Source organism: Alnus glutinosa, chromosome 11 (genome assembly GCF_958979055.1).
Source record: "Alnus glutinosa chromosome 11, dhAlnGlut1.1, whole genome shotgun sequence".
NCBI lineage: Eukaryota > Viridiplantae > Streptophyta > Magnoliopsida > Fagales > Betulaceae > Alnus > Alnus glutinosa.
Window position 1 is genome coordinate 7,305,531 of NC_084896.1, and position 20,899 is coordinate 7,326,429.

The window sequence follows — 20,899 nt, forward strand, 5'->3', positions numbered from 1 at the left end:
ACCAATATGTTATGAAATGAAGCATAAATGAAAGGTGTTGAATTGATTTAAAGTATTTGAATGTGTGCTGCAGTTAGAATTTAAATTTTGTAAAGTAGAATGATAACAATGCATGCTGATTAATTTCTTATTTGAAGAAAGCATATTTTGCAAAGAGTAGGTTATAGAATTTGAATTCTAAATCATAAAGCATGAACTTAATAACAAAGAGAGGGTAAGCCTTGTAATAACGAAGAGAGGGTAAGCCTCATAATAATGATGAGAGGGTAAGTCTTACAAAGAATAATAAGACTATCATGAGCATGCATAGTAAAGTTTACATGTGTATGCTGTTTTTATGATCTGTATATTTCTATTGCATGATTTAAAGGCATTGAGCTTTAATATACTTAGATTACTATGCTACTAAATTTGAGTAATGTAAGTGTCTTGCGGTAGGTAGGTGGAATGTCATTTGTTCTTCAGTAAAGACGTGCTTGCATATTAGAGTTTCACTCTAGTCCTCGCATGATCAGCAGTTGTTCAAAGGCATGAAGCTGTAATGCACTCAACACGAAGTTACTTACATTTAGCAACGCTGTATCTTTGTCTTGCTGAATAAGATGCCATTGATTTGTGCTTGATGTACTTAGATTATTACGCTACTGGATTTGGGTAATGTAAGTGTCTTGCAGTAGGTAGGTGGAATGTCATTTGTTCTTCAGTAAAGACGTGCTTTCATATTAGAGTTCTACTCTAGTGCTCACATGATCAGCTGTTGTTCAAAGGCACAAAGCTGTAATGCACTCAACACGAAGTTACTTACATTTGGCAACGCTATGTTTTTGTACCATTGAGCCATCAATCATAAAAGCATTATAGTATGTGAGAATATATATAGTTGTTCCCAACAACGGAACTTTTACGTATAATCTCAGCTACATAGTATGCTTTTAACGTTTTCTATTAATCAGTGTTTGCTACATTAGGTATGGGAGTTTTCAAACAAAAGTTTATAAATTAGTAGCTGTTATAGTATACGCGAGACTAAAAAAAAGGAAAATTTGGTTTATTGGGAAAACTCAATTAGTTTAATATCACTAAGGTCTTTGTATGTTTTATACTGAGACGGTGTGCTCATAATTCCACCTGTGCGGATGCAGCAACCGCATGGAACCATGTAGACATTGATGCTTTGGTTGCAGGTTTAGCGGATATAGATGAAGACTGGCATACTAAGTGTATGGGATGCTATGATTAGAGTATATCGCGATGGTCATAAATCACGAACTCATGAGAAGTCCTCATTTTGGGTATTTGATTTATTGGCTCGTGCCCTACATGGCATATGTATTTTGTGAGCCTGTATTTTGGGTGTGTAAATTATGGTTCAATATTTTGTAAGACTTAACCAAATAGACTAGTAAAAAATTGCTCTTGTTATTGATAACTGTTATATATTAGATGTATTTTCGCTTATGATATGTGTTCCGCTGCACATTGTGTATTATATTCCACTGTTAGATGTAACTTTGATTATATGGTGCATGTTATGAGGCATGTGCCATATGTTGGCTAAGCGACATATAGTCGTGCCACTGTGAAGATCCGTTTGTATGTTTAAAAAAAAAAAAAAAGGGTCATCACAACAATGATAAGGTATTTTAGTTTCACATCGATCTATTACATGTAAAGGTTAAACTACAATGGAAATATGTTTTACACAACCAAAGGTATGAAATGACCGGTGCTCCCTGGCATACCCTGTAAGGCAACTCTAATAAGTAAACATGTATCATGTCAAATAGAACCATTGCAAAAGACATCGTTATCTTTCAAGAACGTTGGTTTTACTCAAGAAAGCAAAAAAACTTATAGACAAGTATAACTCTTTTTCATGAATAAATGGATTGGAATATTGAAAACAAAACTTTTTAGCATGAGTTTTGAGATCCTCTAGCCTTACACAATCATCAAATATATCAAGAAAAACTCAAGAACATCAAGAACACTCCACAAAAGAGATTTTGATAAAACCCTAAAAACAAATTAAGCTAGACATGAAATAAGCTAATTTAAACATTAAATCTAAAAAAAAAAATCAAAAACAACTATATTAAAATTATAAAAATCGGATTACAAAAAGAAAATAAAAGTTAAGCTAGAACATAAAGAACAAAGAAGAAAAAGAAGAAGAAGTTGCTCTCTGGATTTTGGCCCAGAGAGAGTGCATCAAAGGAACTACAAAGCATGAAAACATGCTAATGATGCCTTGGAAAATCAAAAACGCAAGTAATGCATCCCCTAAGCCGTAATCCATCGTCTCATATTTATAGAAATTAGGATTTACAAACTATCATCAAGAATCAATTCTAGCTGCACAAAGAGGGAGTGTCGACGTCCATTTCAATCCACAAAATCCAACTTTTAATTTAGATCGCACAAAGATTTGGAAATATTTGATCTTCTGGAAGATGCCGAAGTCGATCGATCTATTATAAAGTCGATCGATTGCATCTTCGCATGCTCAATTTCTTCTTCGATTGATAAGTGTCGATCGATCGATTATAAAGTCGATCGATCGAATTGCCTTGGCCGATTCTTCAACTGGCAGGAACAATATTGAACTCTGGAAATGACTAAAATACCATTGATGTACTTTCAGGTCTAATTCAGGTGTTTTGAATTAGATTTCAATTAAAACCTGAAAATAAAACAAAACACAAAACTACAACAAAATATTATATTTACAACACAAACTAGGTATAACAAATGTAAATTAAGGGGTCTTAAATAGAATATTTCAAGACTTATCAACTGTTTCTTCAAAGTTTTAAGGTTTAACAACACAAAAGTTGCATCTTACATAAATATCATCGAAATTCCATAATTTCATTAGACTTGAACATGGAGATGTTGAACTTGGGCTTGGAGATGATGGTGAGCTTGATGATGAAGTTGAACTTGATAATGGGTGAGTGCTATCATCATTGCTTTCATTTTCTTGGGCCGGTCTTTAATGTAAAACAATCATGGGAACAAGTTAATCTTCAACTTGACCTTGCTCCCAATTCCATTTTGATTTCTCATCAAATAAGATATCTTAGCTGATGATTACTTTGTTGGTCTTCAAGTTGTACAGCCTATAGCCCATTGACATTGAGCTATAGCCAACAAATATGCACTTCTCACTTATCTTATCCAGCTTGTATCTTTTTTCCTTTTGAATTTGAGCATAACAAATACAACCAAATACTTTAAGATTCTTAATTGATGGCTTTCTTCCACTTCAAGCTTCAAAAGGTGTTTTACTCTACACGGCCTTAATTGGACATCTATTCATCAAATAAACAGATGTGTATACAACTTTAGCCAAAAAAGTTTTAGGTAAACCTTTCTCATGCAACATTGATTTGGCCATTTCCATTACTGTTTAATTCTTCCTTTCGGATACCCCATTTTGTTGGTGGAATATAAGAAGCTGTCAACTGCCTTTTCATGCTTTCATCTTCACAGAATTTATGAAATTGACTTGAGGTATATTCCTTCTCTCTATCACTTCTCAAGACTTTAATAAGACAACAACTTTGCCTTTCAACAAAACATTTAAACTTTCTAAAGATATTGAAAACTTCATATCTTTGTTTCATAAAATAAACCCCCAAGTCGCATGACTATAATCATCAATAAAGAGAATGAAGTAATAGTTTTGAGAATGAGAAGGGGTTTGCATCAGTCCACAAACATCAGTATGCACCAACTCCAAAATCTTTTTAGCTTTCCATGCTATTCCTTTGGAGAATGGTTGTTGATGATGCTTCCCAAGAGTACAACATTTACAAACTTCATGTTTTCAATAATAGTAGGAAGCCCTTGCACCATATTTTTCTGATATATTAGCCTTGCTGGTGTACCACATGCACCTCCTTGGCGCGTGTGGGCTACACATGCCACCTATGACATGGATCTTTTCAAACAGTTCCAAGGTCTCCTTGCTATTTTTTAAAGAACGTTTCTAGTTCTCAGATTTTCAGATTTGGATTTGTGTCCAAACAACTTATAATATAGTTGAGCGTAAGACTCACAATCCTTGTAAGAGATCTCTCAACTATTGTATATACACGTTTTGGCCTTTACAGTTTCCTTATCGGGTGGTCAGGTGCTAAGTTTTATGGGTTCTCTTGTTAGCACTTCCGGTCAAGAGCTGCCACAGTGAGGTGCTAAACATCTGTCTAGATTTGGTGTATCTGTTGATTTGCATGTATTTGATTATGTATTTCTCTAGTTTTTGTTATTGGTTTGTTTGTTTTATTATATTGTATCTAAAAGGAAAAAAAAAATAAATAAATAAAGAAAAATGTTAACATGTTTTGCACAAATCTTTTGCACAACTTTTTAATACATGTTAACATGTGATTCATGATTTGTGTTAAAAAATAAAAATAAAAATAAATTAATTAATTAATTAATGATTAACGTGACTCTAATCAATTGCTAATGCGTCCGTCAGTAAAACTTGTAAAAGAAGTGTAGATATATTTTTTTTTTTAACGATGAAGTGTTGCTCTACCACCATCTAAATCAAAAGGATATCAAAAGGTCTTCGTTAGAAAAGGAAAATAGTTTGAGTTCATTCTACATTAAACATTTTTCAAATAAAAACTCCATTAAAAACTCTTATCTTCTTTTAATTAGAAATCTCCTAGAGTCCTTTACGCCAAATGTCCAAGTATATCAAACAAGAAAGCCATGCAAGCGCAAACGTCACACGATCTCAAAATAGCAGAAGTATTCAAAACAAATTAAGTACAATGCCAAAACCCGTCCAGGTTCAATGTACAGCAAACTCAATCTCTCGGTATAATAAAACCTACCATTCTTCTTTGTACGGGCGAAAAACGAACAGAAATCACCAGCCATGGGAGAGGTAGATCCAGCTTTCATCCAAGACCCTGAACACAGGCCCAGAATCTCCTTCACTGAAGCTGAAGGCATCCCATTGATCGATCTTTCTCCTATAGCTAAGACTCTACACCCCTCCTCCGACAAAGTTTTTGCCGTTGTTAGAGAGATAGGGAACGCATGCGAGGAGTGGGGTTTCTTCCAGGTGATCAACCACGGCGTGCCTTTGGAGAAGTGCCAGAGGATCGAGGATGTGTCGAGGAAGTTCTTTGCGCAGAGTTTGGAGGAGAAGAGGAAGGTGAGAAGGAACGACAAGGAGGTGTTGGGTTACTATGACACTGAGCACACCAAGAATGTTAGGGACTGGAAGGAGGTGTTTGATTTTACTATTGAGGAACCCACCATAATCCCGGTTTCTCATGAGCCCGATGACAAGGAAGTGACTGAGTGGACTAATCAGTGGCCTGACTACCCGCCTGAGTTGAGGTAATTAATTTAACACGATTTTTATTTTTTCAATTAACATAGCTTGGGAAAAAGAAAGAAAAAAAAAATTGATCCATTTGTGAATTGTGATGCATATAAAGTTAGTACTAAGCGCCTTCTTGCTTTTAGAAGTGTACTTTAGGCTTTGTTGTAAGCACTTTTGCAAAATTAATTGAGAGAATAGTACATTAAAAAAGTGCCATTTTCATCTCATTGATGTGGTTGGAGTACTTCTCTTTTTGGTGAGAAATTTGCATCACTTGTTCCAACACCCATCATCACTTGTTCCAACACCCATCATGATACCCTAATCTTTATTGAGATAATAGTAAAATAGAAAAGTGCTCTAATCTATCTTTTAGGCGAATAACTTTGCTCTGGAAAAAAATAATAATAATAAAAAATTGCATCAGTTTGATGTCTTCTCCAGGGTGATCAGAAACCCTCTTAAGGGATTGAGGTTCCCAATTCAGGGCTACAATTCTAGAGATCCATGTCAATTATTCAAAATAAACTACCTAGAATATTGTGCCACATAAGTTTTAAAAAATAAAGTATCTAAAGGGGGTCCCAAGACAACTCCTAAAAGAGTGTTCAACCACTGTATTATCTATCAGTTTATCAATATGCAGAGAAATGATGAAGAAGAAAGGAAGAGAAAGTATTCGAGAGAATGAGAGTGAATCAGGAGATGAAATCTGATCTCATAGAATGAATGACCTGTTACAACTGAAAACTATATTTATACAAGAGAAGAACAAATGATAAACTTACACGTGTATAACTAATCTGAACTAACTAACTAACAATCTAACAGATTAACTAGAACTCTAATCTAATATCTGATAGGCCCCCTCTAGAGGAATGGAATAAGTTTATTACATTCATCTTGGACAATAAATCCTGGGAAACAGGTCTATGTAGAGCTTTAGTTAGAAGATCAGCAATTTGATGAGCAGACTTGACATGAAGAGTGCAAATCATCCCTTGATCAATTTTGTCCTGAACAATGTGACAATCTATTTCTATGTGTTTTGTACGTTCACGGTAAACCGGGTTGGCTGCAATGTGTATAGCAGCTTGACTGTCACAGAAGATCAAAGCTTCATGCGAAAGAGGAAGCTGAAGATCTTTGAGTAAAGCAAGAAGCCAAGTTAACTCACAAGTAACCGAAGCCATGGATCTGTACTCTGCCTCAGCAGAGGATCGAGAAACAGTATGCTGTTTCTTAGATTTCCAGGAAATCAAAGAATTTCCTAAGAAAACACAAAAACATGTAATTGATCTATGAGTGTCCGGGCATCCAGCCCAATCCGAATCACAAAAAGCTTTCAACTTGAGATCAGAATCAGAAGCAAAAAATATACCCTGACCAGGAGAAGATTTCAAATATCTTAACACCCGAAAAGCTGCATCCATGTGTGGTTTATGGGGAGAGTCCATAAATTGACTCAAAAGCTGTACTGAGAAGGAAAGATCAGGTCTGGTAATGGTTAAGTAAACCAAGCGACCAACCAACCGACGATAACTGGAAGGATCAGACAGCAACTCACCATTAGTGCGAGATAATTTGAGGTTTGGATCCATAAGAAAGAAAACTGGTTTAGCACCCAGAACACCAGAATCTTCTAAGACTTCCAAGGCATACTTCCTTTGAGAAACAACAATGCCCTTCGCACTGTGAGCCACCTCCAAACCAAGGAAGTATTTTAATGGACCAAGATCCTTAAGGCTGAAAACACTATTAAGAAAAATAGTTACTGCAGAAACTTCTTCAACATTGTTACTTGCTATGACAATGTCATCTACATAAACAAGTAGAGCAATGAAAGATGAACCCTTTGTTCGAGTAAAAAGTGAATAGTCAGCCTTTGATTGTGTGAAGCCATGGGAGATCAAAGTAAATGAGAACTTGACAAACAATTGCCTAGACGCCTGCTTAAGACCATAGAGAGATTTCTGCAATTTGCAGAATTTAGAGGCACTGTTGCTATCATAACCAGGAGGAAGCTTAATATAAATTTCTTCAAGCAAATCGCCATGAAGAAATGCGTTGTTGACATCAAGCTGATGAAGATGTCATTGCATGGCTACAGCAAGAGCAAGGAGGCACCGAACTGTAGTAAGCTTGGCAACAGGAGAGAATGTATCATAGTAGTCCAACCCTTCACATTGGGTGTATCCTTTGGCCACTAACCGGGCTTTATAGCGTTCAACTTCTCCATTGGCTTTAAGTTTCACCTTGTACACCCATTTATACCCAATGGGATGTTTGTTGGGTGGAAGATCAATAACAAGCCAAGTGTTGTTGGCTTCAAGAGCACTGATCTCGTAGCCATAGCAGCACGCCAGTGAGGAAATTTTACAGAAAAACAGAAATGTTTATAGGTGGTGGAAAGATCATGGTAATCAAGAACAGAGGAAATATCATGTTGCTTACCTGAAAAAAGTCTTGTAGAACTGATTGGAATAGTAGACTGAGTTGCTAGATTACAATGATAATGCTGTAAGTATCCAGGCCTACATCTAATCCGAGTTGAATGTCTAATAGGAGGATGAGGAGATGATAAAGAGATATCATGACCAGATTGTCTAATAAGACTAAGAGAGGGCAGAGACATATCAACAGGGATATCATTAGGCGAAGAAATATTTGATGAAGGAGAATTAATATTGTGATCAGACATAGGGTTTGGAATAACAAGACAGCCATCAAAATTAAAATTTGTAAGAGTAGAAGCAAAGGGAAACACATTCTCATGAAAAATAACATCACGAGAAACAAACACAGATTTAGAGACTAGATCAAACAGTTTGTATCCTTTAGAATTAGAAGGATAACCAATGAAAATACATGGTCTAGCTCTAGCATCAAATTTTGACCTATTTCAATTAAGTGTAGAAGAGAAACACAAACAACCAAAAACCCTTAAATGAAGATAAGAAGGCAGCTTTGAGAAAAGTATCTGATAAGGAGATTTATTTGAAAGATTAGAGGTAGGAATTCTGTTGATAATGCGGGCAGATGTTAAAGCACAATCTCCTCAAAATTGTAGAAGTAAATGAGATTGAAACCTTAATGCACGAGCAACATTAAGTAAATGTTGATGTTTTCTCTCCACAACTGAGTTTTGTTGTGGAGTTTCAACACAACTAAGCTGATGTAATATACCTTTTGAAGAATAAAACTCAGGCATACAAAATTCAGCACAATGATCAGAACGGATTGCTTTAAACACGGGCTGAAACTGAGTTTTAATGAAATGAGAAAAAGATTGAAGCAAATTTTGAACTTGAGATTTAGATTGTAATTGGTAAATCCAAGTGAAACGACTAAAATCATCCACTATTGTAAGAAAAAATAAGAGCTGCCATTTATTGATTGAACCGAAAAAGGTCCCCAAATATCTACATGAATCAGTTCAAACACTGAGGTTGAAACAGAGGTACTTATTGAGAAACTAAGTCTACGTTGGCGGGCTAAAGGACAAACTGTACAAACAGTAGTGGATTTACAAGGAATAGAAGAAATGAAATCATGCAACAAAGACTTTCTGGACTGAGACAGATATCCTAAACGAAAATGCCAAACATCGGCAGGAACAGTTTTAACAGTACTAGAAACTAATGCTTTCACAGAATCAGAAACATAGGCAGAATTAATAGCAGGAGGAGATACAGAATCAGAAGTAGTAGATGCCTTGGATAATTGCAATAAATGGAACAAGCCACCCTGCTCTCTACCTATTCCAATCGTCCTCCAAGTGTGCCAGTTCTGAATGAAATAGAAACCAGCAATAAAAATAAGACAACAATTGATATTTTTGAACAATTGACTTGTAGAAATCAAATTGAAAGAGAATGAAGGCATACAGAGAACATTTGTGAGAACTAGATGTTTGGAAAGTTTTACTGTGCCGATGTGTGTTACCTCAACAAAATGACCATTAGGTAGTTTAACTTGATGAGAAACAATTGCAGTAATAGAGGTGAATAAAGAGACAGAGCTGATCATATGATCAGTAGCTTTGGTATTGATGATCCAAATATGACGAAAAGTTTGAATTTTAACATGTGAATTACATGAAAAAACATAATACTTCTTTTCTAAAGGAAAAAAAGCATAGGTGAGTGGTTTGAGATTGCCTGCCATATTTGAGAAAATATTGTCCTGTGAAGTTGTAGCAATAGCAGTAGCAGCAGAAGTACTTGCTGGAGAGGCATTGGGAAGCTCATGTGGCTAAGGCAATGCAAGGAGCTGTTGGCATTGCTCCTAAGTCACAGACAGCTGGACTGGATCATGAGGCTGAGCTGAATTCTGAACCTAATGTGCAGAAAAATTTGCAGAAGTATTTGCAGGAGCAGAACCAGCAAGGCGTGGTTTGTTGAACTTGAATCCCGGAGGAAATCCATGTAACTTGTAGCATTTTTCAACAATATGGCCATAAAGACTAAAGTGAGTGCAGAGTGGCCTTTCCTTACGAGTGTTGGATTGTTTGGAAGGTCAAGTTAATGACGAAGTGTCAGCCTTAAATAACAAGACTGTTGTATCATGAACGAATGAAGAAGAGAGACAGTTCTCTTTGCCTCTATTCTTGAATTACAAGAGAAAATACCTTATTAATAGGAGGCAAAGGATCGACCAAAAAGATTTGGCCTCTAATATTAGCAAAGGACTCGTGTAATCCCATAAGGAAATGAAATACACATTCCTGATGGTGATTATCAACAAGAACCTTCGATCCTCCACAAGTTCAGTTAGAGACTGGACGAAAACGCAGTTCATCCCAGAGTCCCTTCAACTGTGTATAATTTGCACTAACAGGGTTGTTTCCTTGTGCAAGAGTAGAAATTTTCTTTTGTAATTGAAAAATTCTAGGACCATTGCTTTGTGAAAAGCGTTCTTGCAAATCGGACCACATAGCAGAGGCGAAATCAATGAAGATTACGCTATTTGCTATTTTTGTGGAAACCGAGTTCAAGATCCATGATAAAACCATCGTGTTACTCCACCCCCAAGCAAGAAAGGAAGGATCATTAGAAGATGGTTTGAGAATAGTACCATCGATGAAACTGACCTTGTTCTTGGTGGTTAAAGCCATTTCCATGGAACGACGCCATGTGCTGTAGTTGTTGCCATTCAACATCTGAGAAACGAGCACCGTGCTTGGACTGTCGCCATGGCGAAGGAAGAATAGATTTGCAAAATTCTCATTCGAGATTGGAACAGAAGTAGCGGAAGAATCACTGATGTTCGAATGCTATGATACCATATCAGTTTCTCAATATGCAGAGAAATGATGAAGAAGAAAGGAAGAAAGTTAGAGAAAGTATTCGAGAGAATGAAAGTGAATCAGGAAATGAAATCCGATCTTATTGAATGAATGAACTATTACAACTGAAAACTATATTTATTCAAGAGAAGAACAAATGATAAACTTACACGTGTATAACTAATCTGAACTAACTAACTAACAATCTAACAGATTAACTAGAACACTAATCTAATATCTGATATTATCCTTTAAAAAGTGATCAGCCACCTCATAAGAGTGGTCGGGGTCTCAGTAAGTTCGGGAGTCGCCCGTCATTTCACCCTTTGAAAGAGTGTGGTCGGTCATACAATTAATACTACTAAAAGATATGTTTTTGAAGAAAATGGTTTTTTTCTTTTAGTTAAAAAAAATAAAAATGAAATGTCTGATTTGAGGCCTAATCCAAGTAACTAAAATGTATGTGATTTGATGGGCTCCGTTGACCATGCCACTTACCAGGGAGGCATGCCAGGAATATGCTCAAGAGATGGTAAAACTAGCTTACAAGTTAATGGAACTTGTGGCCCTGAGCCTAGGCTTGCCAGGAGATAAGTTCCATGGCTTTTTCAAAGACCAAACAAGCTTTATCCGGCTCAATCACTATCCGCCTTGCCCTTCCCCTCACTTAGCACTTGGAGTTGGTCGACACAAGGATGGTGGTGCCTTAACCATCCTTGCTCAAGACGATGTTGGAGGATTGGAAGTCAAGCGCAAAATGGATGGAGAGTGGATTCGGGTCAACCCCACCGCAGATGCTTATATCATCAATGTTGGTGACATCATTCAGGTACCATTTTCAATCTCCAAATAATTCAGATTTTGTTAATAGCCAAGATTTTGCTGTCAATTACCCAATGAACCATTTACAAGCAAATTCCTTGGCAAATTTATAATATTGTCACAACAGGAAATGAGTGAACTTTGACAAAAGAAAAGTTGTCTACAATGTCTCAATACAAGCAAGTATATCACTTTTTCTCTATGTAGACCATACATGCATGCTGATGCATATATGTATCCAAATTTATTGATATAATTACTGGTCCAACTAAGATTACTATACATATATGTAAACTGTTGTCTTTGGAGGCAATTTTATTGTCGGCCAGTTTCACTTAAGGAATGGAAATTATTCAGGTTTGGAGCAATGACAAGTATGAGAGCGTCGATCACAGGGCGGTGGTGAACTCAAAGAGGGAAAGGTTCTCCATTCCATTTTTCTTCAACCCGGCACACTACACCATGGTTAAGCCCTTGGAGGAGCTGACAAATGATCAAAAGCCTGCTAAATATAGGGCATACAGCTGGGGAAAGTTTATAACTAACCGAAAGCACAGTAATTTCCAGAAGCTCAATGTTGAAAGCCTCCAAATCTATCATTTCAGGATACGAGAGTAAGCTGATTGGAGGCAAGTATTATTATGCATTGCCAAGCAATAAATTTCAGCTTCTTGTAGTACTATGTTATACAAAGCATTAGAGACTTTGGAAGTATGATGTGGTTCATTGCATAGATAAGCAATGCTGTAAATAAGAATAATGGAATATGCTTCAATATTGACTTGCCTCTTAAAATCATTTGCGTTATTATTTATGACATAATAATACGTTGGCTGGTTGTTTCCAGCGGAGCACACTTTTAAGGGCAGTAGATTATGTAATGAAAAACAAGATAATAATGAGAAAATGAGCAAACCAGAGGAGAAAAGCAGAGAAAAAAAAAAGGGGAGAGGAAGAGAAATTTTCTGAACTTGGTCTCTACTTATTTTCTCGGTTCTTTTTTTACACATACAATTATTTTCCAGCAGCTTCTACATACAAAATGAAGAGAAGCCTTTTTACAAACAAGTTTCTAGAATACTACGTGGGTCCACGACAGACACATTTTCACCTACCACAAGCCAAGGTTAGCAAAACACAACCAAAGTAAAAGATAACTACTCATAACACATTAATTGGTAACATTCTCTCCTTCAATGCTTGGTTGCAATGTATCTGGTGTGACGACCCGTTTTTTTTTTTTTTTTTTTTTTGAAAACATACAAACGGATCTTCACAGTGGCACGACTATTTGTCGCTCAGCCAACATAACGTACACGTTCCATAACATGTACCTGATACTCAGAGTTACATCTAACACAATGGAATATAAATACCAATGTGCAGCGGAACACATATCAATAGCGGAATTACATCTAATACATAACTGTTATCAACAACAAGAGCCATTTACAAGTCTATCTATTTAAGGCTTATAAACACATTACACTAATTACATACCAAAATACAGGCGCAACAAATACATGTGCCACGTAGGACACGAGCCATAAATAAAACACCCAAAATGCAGACTACCCATGAGTCCGTGACTTATGACTGTCGCGATATGCTCCAATCATAGCATCCCATACGCTAGGTGGACGAGTCAATATCTATATCCGCAAAACCTGCAACCAAAGTATCAATGTCTGCACGGTTGCGGGGGTTGCCGCATCCGTACAGGTGGAATTATGAGCCCACCGCCTTAGCATAAATCAATACACTAAGACCTCAGAGGTATACTATTCACTGAGTTTTCGCAAAGAACCAACTTTTTCCTTTTTAGTCGTGAGTACACTATAACAGCCACCAATTTTATAAACTTTTGTTTGAAAACCCCCATAGCTGATATAGCAAACACCGGCTAATAGAAAACATTTAAAGCATACTAGGCAACTAAGATTATACGTAGAAGTTCTGTTATAGAAAACAATAGCATTTAAATCATACAACCATCCGATAGAAATATACATAAGTTCCTTTCCATTGAGACTCTTATGCATACTAATACGTCTAGTAAAACTACCATATATATAAAACATACAACCATCCGATAGAAACATACATAAGCTCTTTTCCATTGAGATTCTTATGCATATTAATACGTCTAGCAAAACTACCGTATATATCAAAAACATGAAAACAATTCAATTATCATGGAACAAATGCTGTGCATGCGTGTCGTACGTTTGCCTAAGGGAATTGAACCCCGGTCTTATTCTTATCGTATGCCTAAGGGAATTGAACCCCGGTCTTGTTCGTATCGTATGCCTAAGGGAATTGAACCCCGGTCTTGTTCGTATCGTATGCCTAAGGGAATTGAACCCCGGTCTTGTTTGTGCCATGCTCAATGCTCGTGCTCAAATACTATACATTTAATTTCATAATCATGACTTTAACACATGCTTTCTTTACAAGACATAATCAATTCAACATGTCATTTCTTTAACAATTTGCATAACTTAAATCTTTATACTCACTTTAAACTCACCAATTATATTCATAGTTCAAAACATCATCAATATTTCAACATACTCCAAAGTACTCAAATCATCCAAAACAATTCATAATCAACATACAGTTGGTTCAGATTTGTAAAACAATATATATTTTGCAATTCATCATTTATGAAAATAATACTTCTCAGTGAGTAGAATACTCACCTTGGCTGCGCGGATATTAAGCACTAGGTCTCTTAGACACCCTCATACAATGCATTACTGTAAAAACAATACATTGCACATTATTGACAACTTCTAATATTGGACTCACATTTAGCTCTTAAATTACTCAAGAGCTAACCCTTGGAAAACCCATAATATTTGAAGGGTCCCAATTACACACCCATAAATCCAGACACTACCTAAACTCAATTAACATTAACCCAAAGTATTTACTTGGGGTTAGACATTAAAATCATCATCTAAAATAATTACCTATAACACCAAATATTAGTCCCAAATTATAATCACTAGTCTAAAATTATTTACACTAATATTTTCTCAATATTATTAACCCTAAAATTATTTTCATTAATCTTTTACAATAATTATTAACTTATTAACATAATTTATTAACACATTTAAAATAGCATTAACCTACAAGAAAGTCTTAGGGTTAACCTACAAATACTATTTAAACTAAATACTCATAATTATTTATTTTTACTAACATTAGAACCTATCCCCATAAATACTTATTTTTACAAAACTCATAACTAATTTGGGATTAATCATTACAATAACTACCATTAATCTACAAATTAATAATCTAAGTTTTAAATACTGAAAACCCAAAATTGATTTAACCCATCAAACTAGAGTTTCTAATCTTAAAGCCAAAATTATAAAACACTACCCCAAAAACAATATTATTAACCCAATAGCATTTACTAAGGGTTAATCACATAAAAACACCACTAAAATTAAATACCCGAAAGTTAGGCTTTAGGGAACTTACCAAAATTTCACCAAACCAAAACCCATGGTTTGGGTAGTCTCAAGCAAGTTCCAAGTAACCTATTACCTAAAGAAAACACTAGATTAAACTCACATTTCAATATTTTAACCCAAAATTACGAAATCATGAATATAGTGTTTTACCTCAAAATGATCGGTAAAAACGTAGATCGGGTCTCGTAGATCACGTTTCTGAAATTATATTTGAGTTTGAACGGTTGGATCTTCGTGGATCAACGCTTTTGTGTGAAAAATTAAAAGAGAAAATAAGAAATGGTAAAGGAGATCCGGACTGCACTTGGAAAATGGAGTCACTGCCCTTTATTAAAAACTGATGCTGTCCACCTTTAAAAAAAAACACTATTCGGCCTTCTTGTTTTTAATGGCCACATGGCCTTGTCACTTTGTGTGAAGGGCAAATGCCCTTCACTTTCTTTCTTTTTGAATGTGGGGCGCAGGTCTGCGCCCCACGTTCCTTTTATTTTATATATATATTTATTTATATTCTTAATTATTTTTATTTCTTTTTTTTTTTATTTTCCATTTTCAATTTCTTTTTTTAAATATTCTTTAGCAATCTATTTTCTTGGCTACCATTTACAAGTCAATAGGATAAAAATAAAATACTTTATTTTATTTTATCACACTAAATAAACTTATTTTTATTTAATCCTAATTAACCATTTTATAAAATTTGGTCTTTAAAAATATTCTCTTGCATTTTAAATACATCAAATTAAGTTTAATCAATTATTTACTTATATTTCATGTTTTAATTACTACAACATGTCTTGGACATTACATCTGGTACTACTGTGGTAAACTGGATTCTTTGCCATTGCTATAGTTGATTTGTTGTCACAATGCAAGTATACAGATTCTTCTTGTTTCTCACCAATATCTTCAAGGATTATTTTCAATCAAATAGCTTGAGATGTTGCTGTTGCTGTTGAGACATATTCTTCTTCTGTTGAAGATTGAGCAACTAATTGTTGCTTCTTTGAGGACCATGAAAACACACATGATCCAAGTGAAAAGGCATAACCTGAGGTGCTTTTCATATCATAAATACAACCACCCCAATCACTATCACAGAAGTCAAGAAACTTCACAGTGGATTTTCCACAATATCTATTTCCATTACTTATGGTGCCTTGGATATATCTAAACACTAGTTTTGCTGCTGCAAAGTGAAAATGACTTAGAGAATGCATAAACCTTGATAGCAAACTTGCTGCAAACATGATATCAGGTCTTCTTGTTGTGAGATATAGCAAGTTTCCAACCAAACTTCTATAGAGAGTAGCATCCACCTTTTTTCTCCCACCTTTTATCTCCCATCTTCTTTCTTTAATTTTTCATTGAAAAGGGGTGTAGCCATTGGTTTACAACCAAGCATTTTGAATTTTTTTCAGAATTCTTTCCTCATACATCTTTTGAGAAATAAACACCTCTTCTTGGTCTTGATACAATTCAATACGAAGAAAGTAGTATAGCAGCCCCATATCACTCATCTCATACTTGTTCATCATATATTTCTTGAATTCTTCAATCATTTTAGTATTACTTTTAGTCAAAATCAAATCATCAACGTACAATACAACAATAAGCAAATCAACTTTACCTTGATGCTTTACATACAAGGTTGGCTCACTTTTGCATCTTTTGAAACCACTTTCATTGAAATAGTTGGAAATGTGGCTATACCATGCTCTAGGAACTTGTTTTAGCCCATATAAAGCTTTCCACAACTTGTATACTTTTTCTTCTTCCCCTTGGATGACAAATCCTTGAGGTTGCTCAACATACACCTCTTCTTTCAACTCTCTATTTAAGAAGGCTGATTTGACATCGAGTTGGTACAATAACCGACCCTTTTGAGCTGCGAAAGAAATTAGAGATCTTATTGTATCCAAGCGAGCTACAGGAGCAAAAGTTTCATGAAAATCAACTTCGGGCTATTGTGAGTGCCCTTTTTCAACTAGCCTTACTTTGTTTCTTTGAACTGACCCATCTACATTGTATTTTACCTTGTAAATCCACTTCACATTGATAATTTATTTGTCTTAAGGTCTGTCAACCAGCTTCCATGTTTTGTTTTTCTCAACAACTTCAATTTCATCTTCCATAGCTTTTTGCTAGATCTCTTCTTTCACTGCTTGTAGTTGACTCGACTACGTGAATTTTAAATTTATATGTTTTACTATTCGCAATAGCATGAATCAATTGTACTATAGTAAGAGTTATCGAACCACAAGGATTGATGGATTGTTTTGCATAACGGGATATTCAAGGAACCGTATTCAATCTAACTTTAAAAATAAAAATTAAAAATAAATTAAAAATAAATTAAAAAAAGATAAAAGAAAAAAGATAAAGGTTATAGAATTAAAGCTACAAGTAAAGTGATAAAAAAAGAAAAACGAAAACAAACTTAAAAGAAAACTTAGGATAATGATCTTATCAAATCATCAACCAATGGAATGCTTAAAGTCTAAACGGATCTTCCTAACATGCATGATATGAGCGTGTAATGGGTGTTAACCATACGATGACCTCGACATGAAAATACTTTTGTTAAGACGTAATAATAAAGCACCTAGTTTCACATCAAACATTTACCACGTAAAGATTTAAACCACAATGAAAAAAAACAATTACCCTACCAAAGGTGTGGAGGATTAATGCTCCCTACCTTACTACTCTATAAAACATCCTAATAAGCATACACAATACATGAACACTCAAGTTAGGCCACAATTGTAATGTCTGAGACATTATTTAATAATTAAAGTATAAATATTTGAGTAAATAATTGATTAAACTTAATTAGGTGTATTAAAAATGCAAGAGAATATTTTGAAAGTCCAAAATAAATTATGGTTTTAAGTTTGGAAACCCTAATTTGATGGGTTAAATTAATTTGAGGGTTTTTAAAGTAATTAAAACCTAGATTGTTAATTTGTAGATTAATTGTGGTTATTGTGATGATTAATCCCAAATTAGCTATAATTTTTATAAAAAGAGATTAATGAAAATATTTTTGGGCTAATATTATTATAAAAATGTTAGTGAAGATAATTTAGGGGCTAGTGAAATTACTTGCTTGTTAATAATTAATATTATGAGTAAATAGTTAATAGTGATTTTAATGTCTAACCCTTAGTAAATACTTTGGGTTAGTATTATTTGAGTTTAGTTAGTGTCTAGAATTTATGGGTAGATGTTTGGAACCCTATAATTTTTATGGGTTTTCCATGGGTTAGCTCTTAGGCAATTTAAGAACTAAATGTGAGTCTACTGTTAAAAAATGTCAAGTAATGTGCAATGTATTATTTTTCAGTGACGCATTGCAAGGTGGCGTCTATGAAACCTAGTGCTTAATATCCGCGCAGCCAAGGTGATATTATACTCACTTAGAAATTATTATTTTTATGTATTATAGAATTGCAATATATATATATATATATATATATAGTTTTATAAATCCGAACCGACTGTATGTTGATATATCTAGTTTGGTTGATTTGAATAGTTTCAATTATGTTCAAATCATACCAATGATGTTATGAAATGATGCATGAATGAAAGGTGTTGAATTGATTTAAAGTTTTTGAATGTGTGCTGCGGTTGGAATTTAAATTATGTAAAGTAGAATGATAACAATGCATGTTGATTGATTTATTGTTTGAAAAAAGCATATTTTGCAAAGAGTGGGTTATAAAATTTGAATTGTAAAGCATAAAGCATGAACTTAATAACGAAGAGAGGGTAAGCCTCATAATAATGACGAGAGGGTAAGCCTCACAAAGAATAATAAGACTATCATGAGCATGCATAGCAAAGTTTACATGTGTGTGCTGTTTTTATGATATGTATATTTCTATTGCATGATTTAAAGACATTGAGCTTTAATATACTTAGATTACTACGCTGCTGGATTTGAGTAATGTAAGTGTCTTGCGGTAGGTAGGTGGGATGTCATTTGTTCTTTAGTAAAGACGTGATTGCATATTAGAGTTCCACTCTAGTGCTCGCATGATCAGCAAGGCACGAAGCTGTAATGCACTCGACACGAAGTTACTTACATTTGGCAACGCTTTATCCTTGTATTGCTGAGTAAGATGCCATTGATTTGTGCTTGATGTACTTAGATTACTACGTTACTGGATTTTGGTAATGTAAGTGTCTTGCGGTAGATAGGTGGAATGTCATTTGTTCTTTAGTAAAGACGTGCTTGCATATTAGAGTTCCACTGTAATGCACTCGACACGAAGTTACTCACATTTGGCAATGTTGTGTCTTTGTACCATTGAGCTATCAATTATAAAAGTATTATAGTAGGTGAGAATGTATGTAGTTGTTCCCAACAACGGAACTTCTACGTTTAATTTCAGCTACATAGTATGCTTTTAACGTTTTCTATTAGTTGGTGTTTGCTACATTAGCTACTGGAGTTTTTCAACAAAAGTTTATAAATTGATAGCTGTTATAATGTACGCGAGACTAAAAAAAAGAAAAGTTGGTTCATTGCGAAAACTCAATTAGTTTAATATCACTGAGGTCTCGGTATGTTTTATACTAAGATGGTGGGCTCATAATTCCACATGTGCGGATGCAGCAACCCCCTGTAACCGTGCAGACATTGATGCTTTGGTTGCAGGTTTAGCAGATATAGATGAAGACTGGCATACTTAGCGTATGAGATGCTATGATTGGAGCATATCGCGACAGTCATAAATCACGGACTCATGGGTAATCCACATTTTGGGTATTTGGTTTATTGGCTCATGCCCTACGTGGCATATGTATTTTGTGAGCCTGTATTTTGGGTGTGTAAATATGGCAATGGTGACGGCGCAAATCTTGGCCTTACCGAATTTTTCAGAAAAAATGCATCAGACTATGGAATGGGGGCAATCTCGACCAAAGGGGACGACCCATTGCCCATCTGAGCAAGGTTCTTGGGCCCATTAATGGTCTCTATTCTTTTCTACTTTTTTAAAAAATAAATCATATTTTATTCAACTTTTTCAAATTTTTTTAAATTTTATCTCACAAAATCAAACCTTGAAATTCATGCAGTGAATTAAAATTCAATTCTAAGTTCTAAAAATTCAATTCCCAAACGTACCATAAACGAGCATGGTCAATCTATTCCACAGTAATACTAGCTATCATGGAAGCGATATGAACATGGCGAACGTATTTGCTGGGCAGCAAATTCCAAATAAAAACTAACCAAAAAAGTCTCAAATTCCTCTTGATCAGCAACACATTGTCACTTCTGAGCAACAAAAATAGGTGTCCAAATTGGTGGGATTTTACTATGAGATCGTGTATCGCCCAGGTTGCGCCAACGTAGCAGCAGATGCCATGTCTCGATTGCAACACAGCCCACTCCTGCTGTCCATAACAGCCCCATCAATTGACAACATATTTGAACCACACTTGAGTTTATAGGAGGATTTAAAACAACGGAAGTGCTACACATTTCAAATTTTTTTCTCAAAATTTAGTTCTCAAATGATGTGTCATAGTCTAATGTGATCTATCATTTTGAAAAGTATGTCATCATCCATCATTTAGGAACCACTTTTGGGGATAAAAATTTGGAAAATAGAGGATTTCCCTTAAAACAACTCAACGTGGCTGACCCATACCTGCTTGGCCTCTACAAAAAATTATTGAAGAACATCCAGAATTAATGCCTCGCTACAAGGTAAGGGAGGAGTTACTTTTCCTTAGGCCATCTCCAGCAATGAAAGTTAGAATAGCTATTAAAAAAAACAACTCTCTACTTTAACCACTGTTTATCCTATTTTCTCTCCAACAATTCACTCTCTACTTTTTTAAAATATTATTTTTTAATCATTTTCTTTAATTTTTGTTTTCATTTCTCTCTCACTCTCCCCGGTCTCCCCCAACCCCAACCCACTG

At 35.0% G+C, this 20,899-nt stretch overlaps 1 protein-coding gene and 1 long non-coding RNA gene across 3 annotated transcripts in view; one reads left to right on the forward strand and one right to left on the reverse strand.

Moving 5' to 3' along the window:
• The window catches only part of LOC133882896 (protein DMR6-LIKE OXYGENASE 2-like), a 28,253-nt gene extending 15,996 nt beyond the window's left edge, over positions 1-12,257 (forward strand). The window contains exons 1-3 of one of the 2 annotated variants that reach the window (XM_062322132.1): positions 4,748-5,367; positions 11,142-11,469; positions 11,820-12,257. In XM_062322132.1, coding sequence (XP_062178116.1) covers positions 4,898-5,367; positions 11,142-11,469; positions 11,820-12,080 — 1,059 coding nt within the window. In that variant the 5' untranslated portion in view covers positions 4,748-4,897 and the 3' untranslated portion in view covers positions 12,081-12,257. Of the gene's footprint in view, positions 1-4,747; positions 5,368-11,141; positions 11,470-11,819 lie in introns of those variants that run through there. The other variant, XM_062322131.1, reaches the window with a different exon arrangement.
• Positions 12,258-12,857: 600 nt separating this feature from the next.
• On the reverse strand, positions 12,858-15,302 carry LOC133880974 (uncharacterized). Its single transcript, XR_009902471.1, has 4 exons — positions 15,104-15,302; positions 14,961-15,026; positions 14,165-14,221; positions 12,858-13,150 (listed from the first exon to the last, which is right to left on the reverse strand). It is a non-coding gene; the product is annotated as an uncharacterized LOC133880974 (long non-coding RNA).
• Between the last annotated feature and the right edge of the window lie 5,597 nt (positions 15,303-20,899).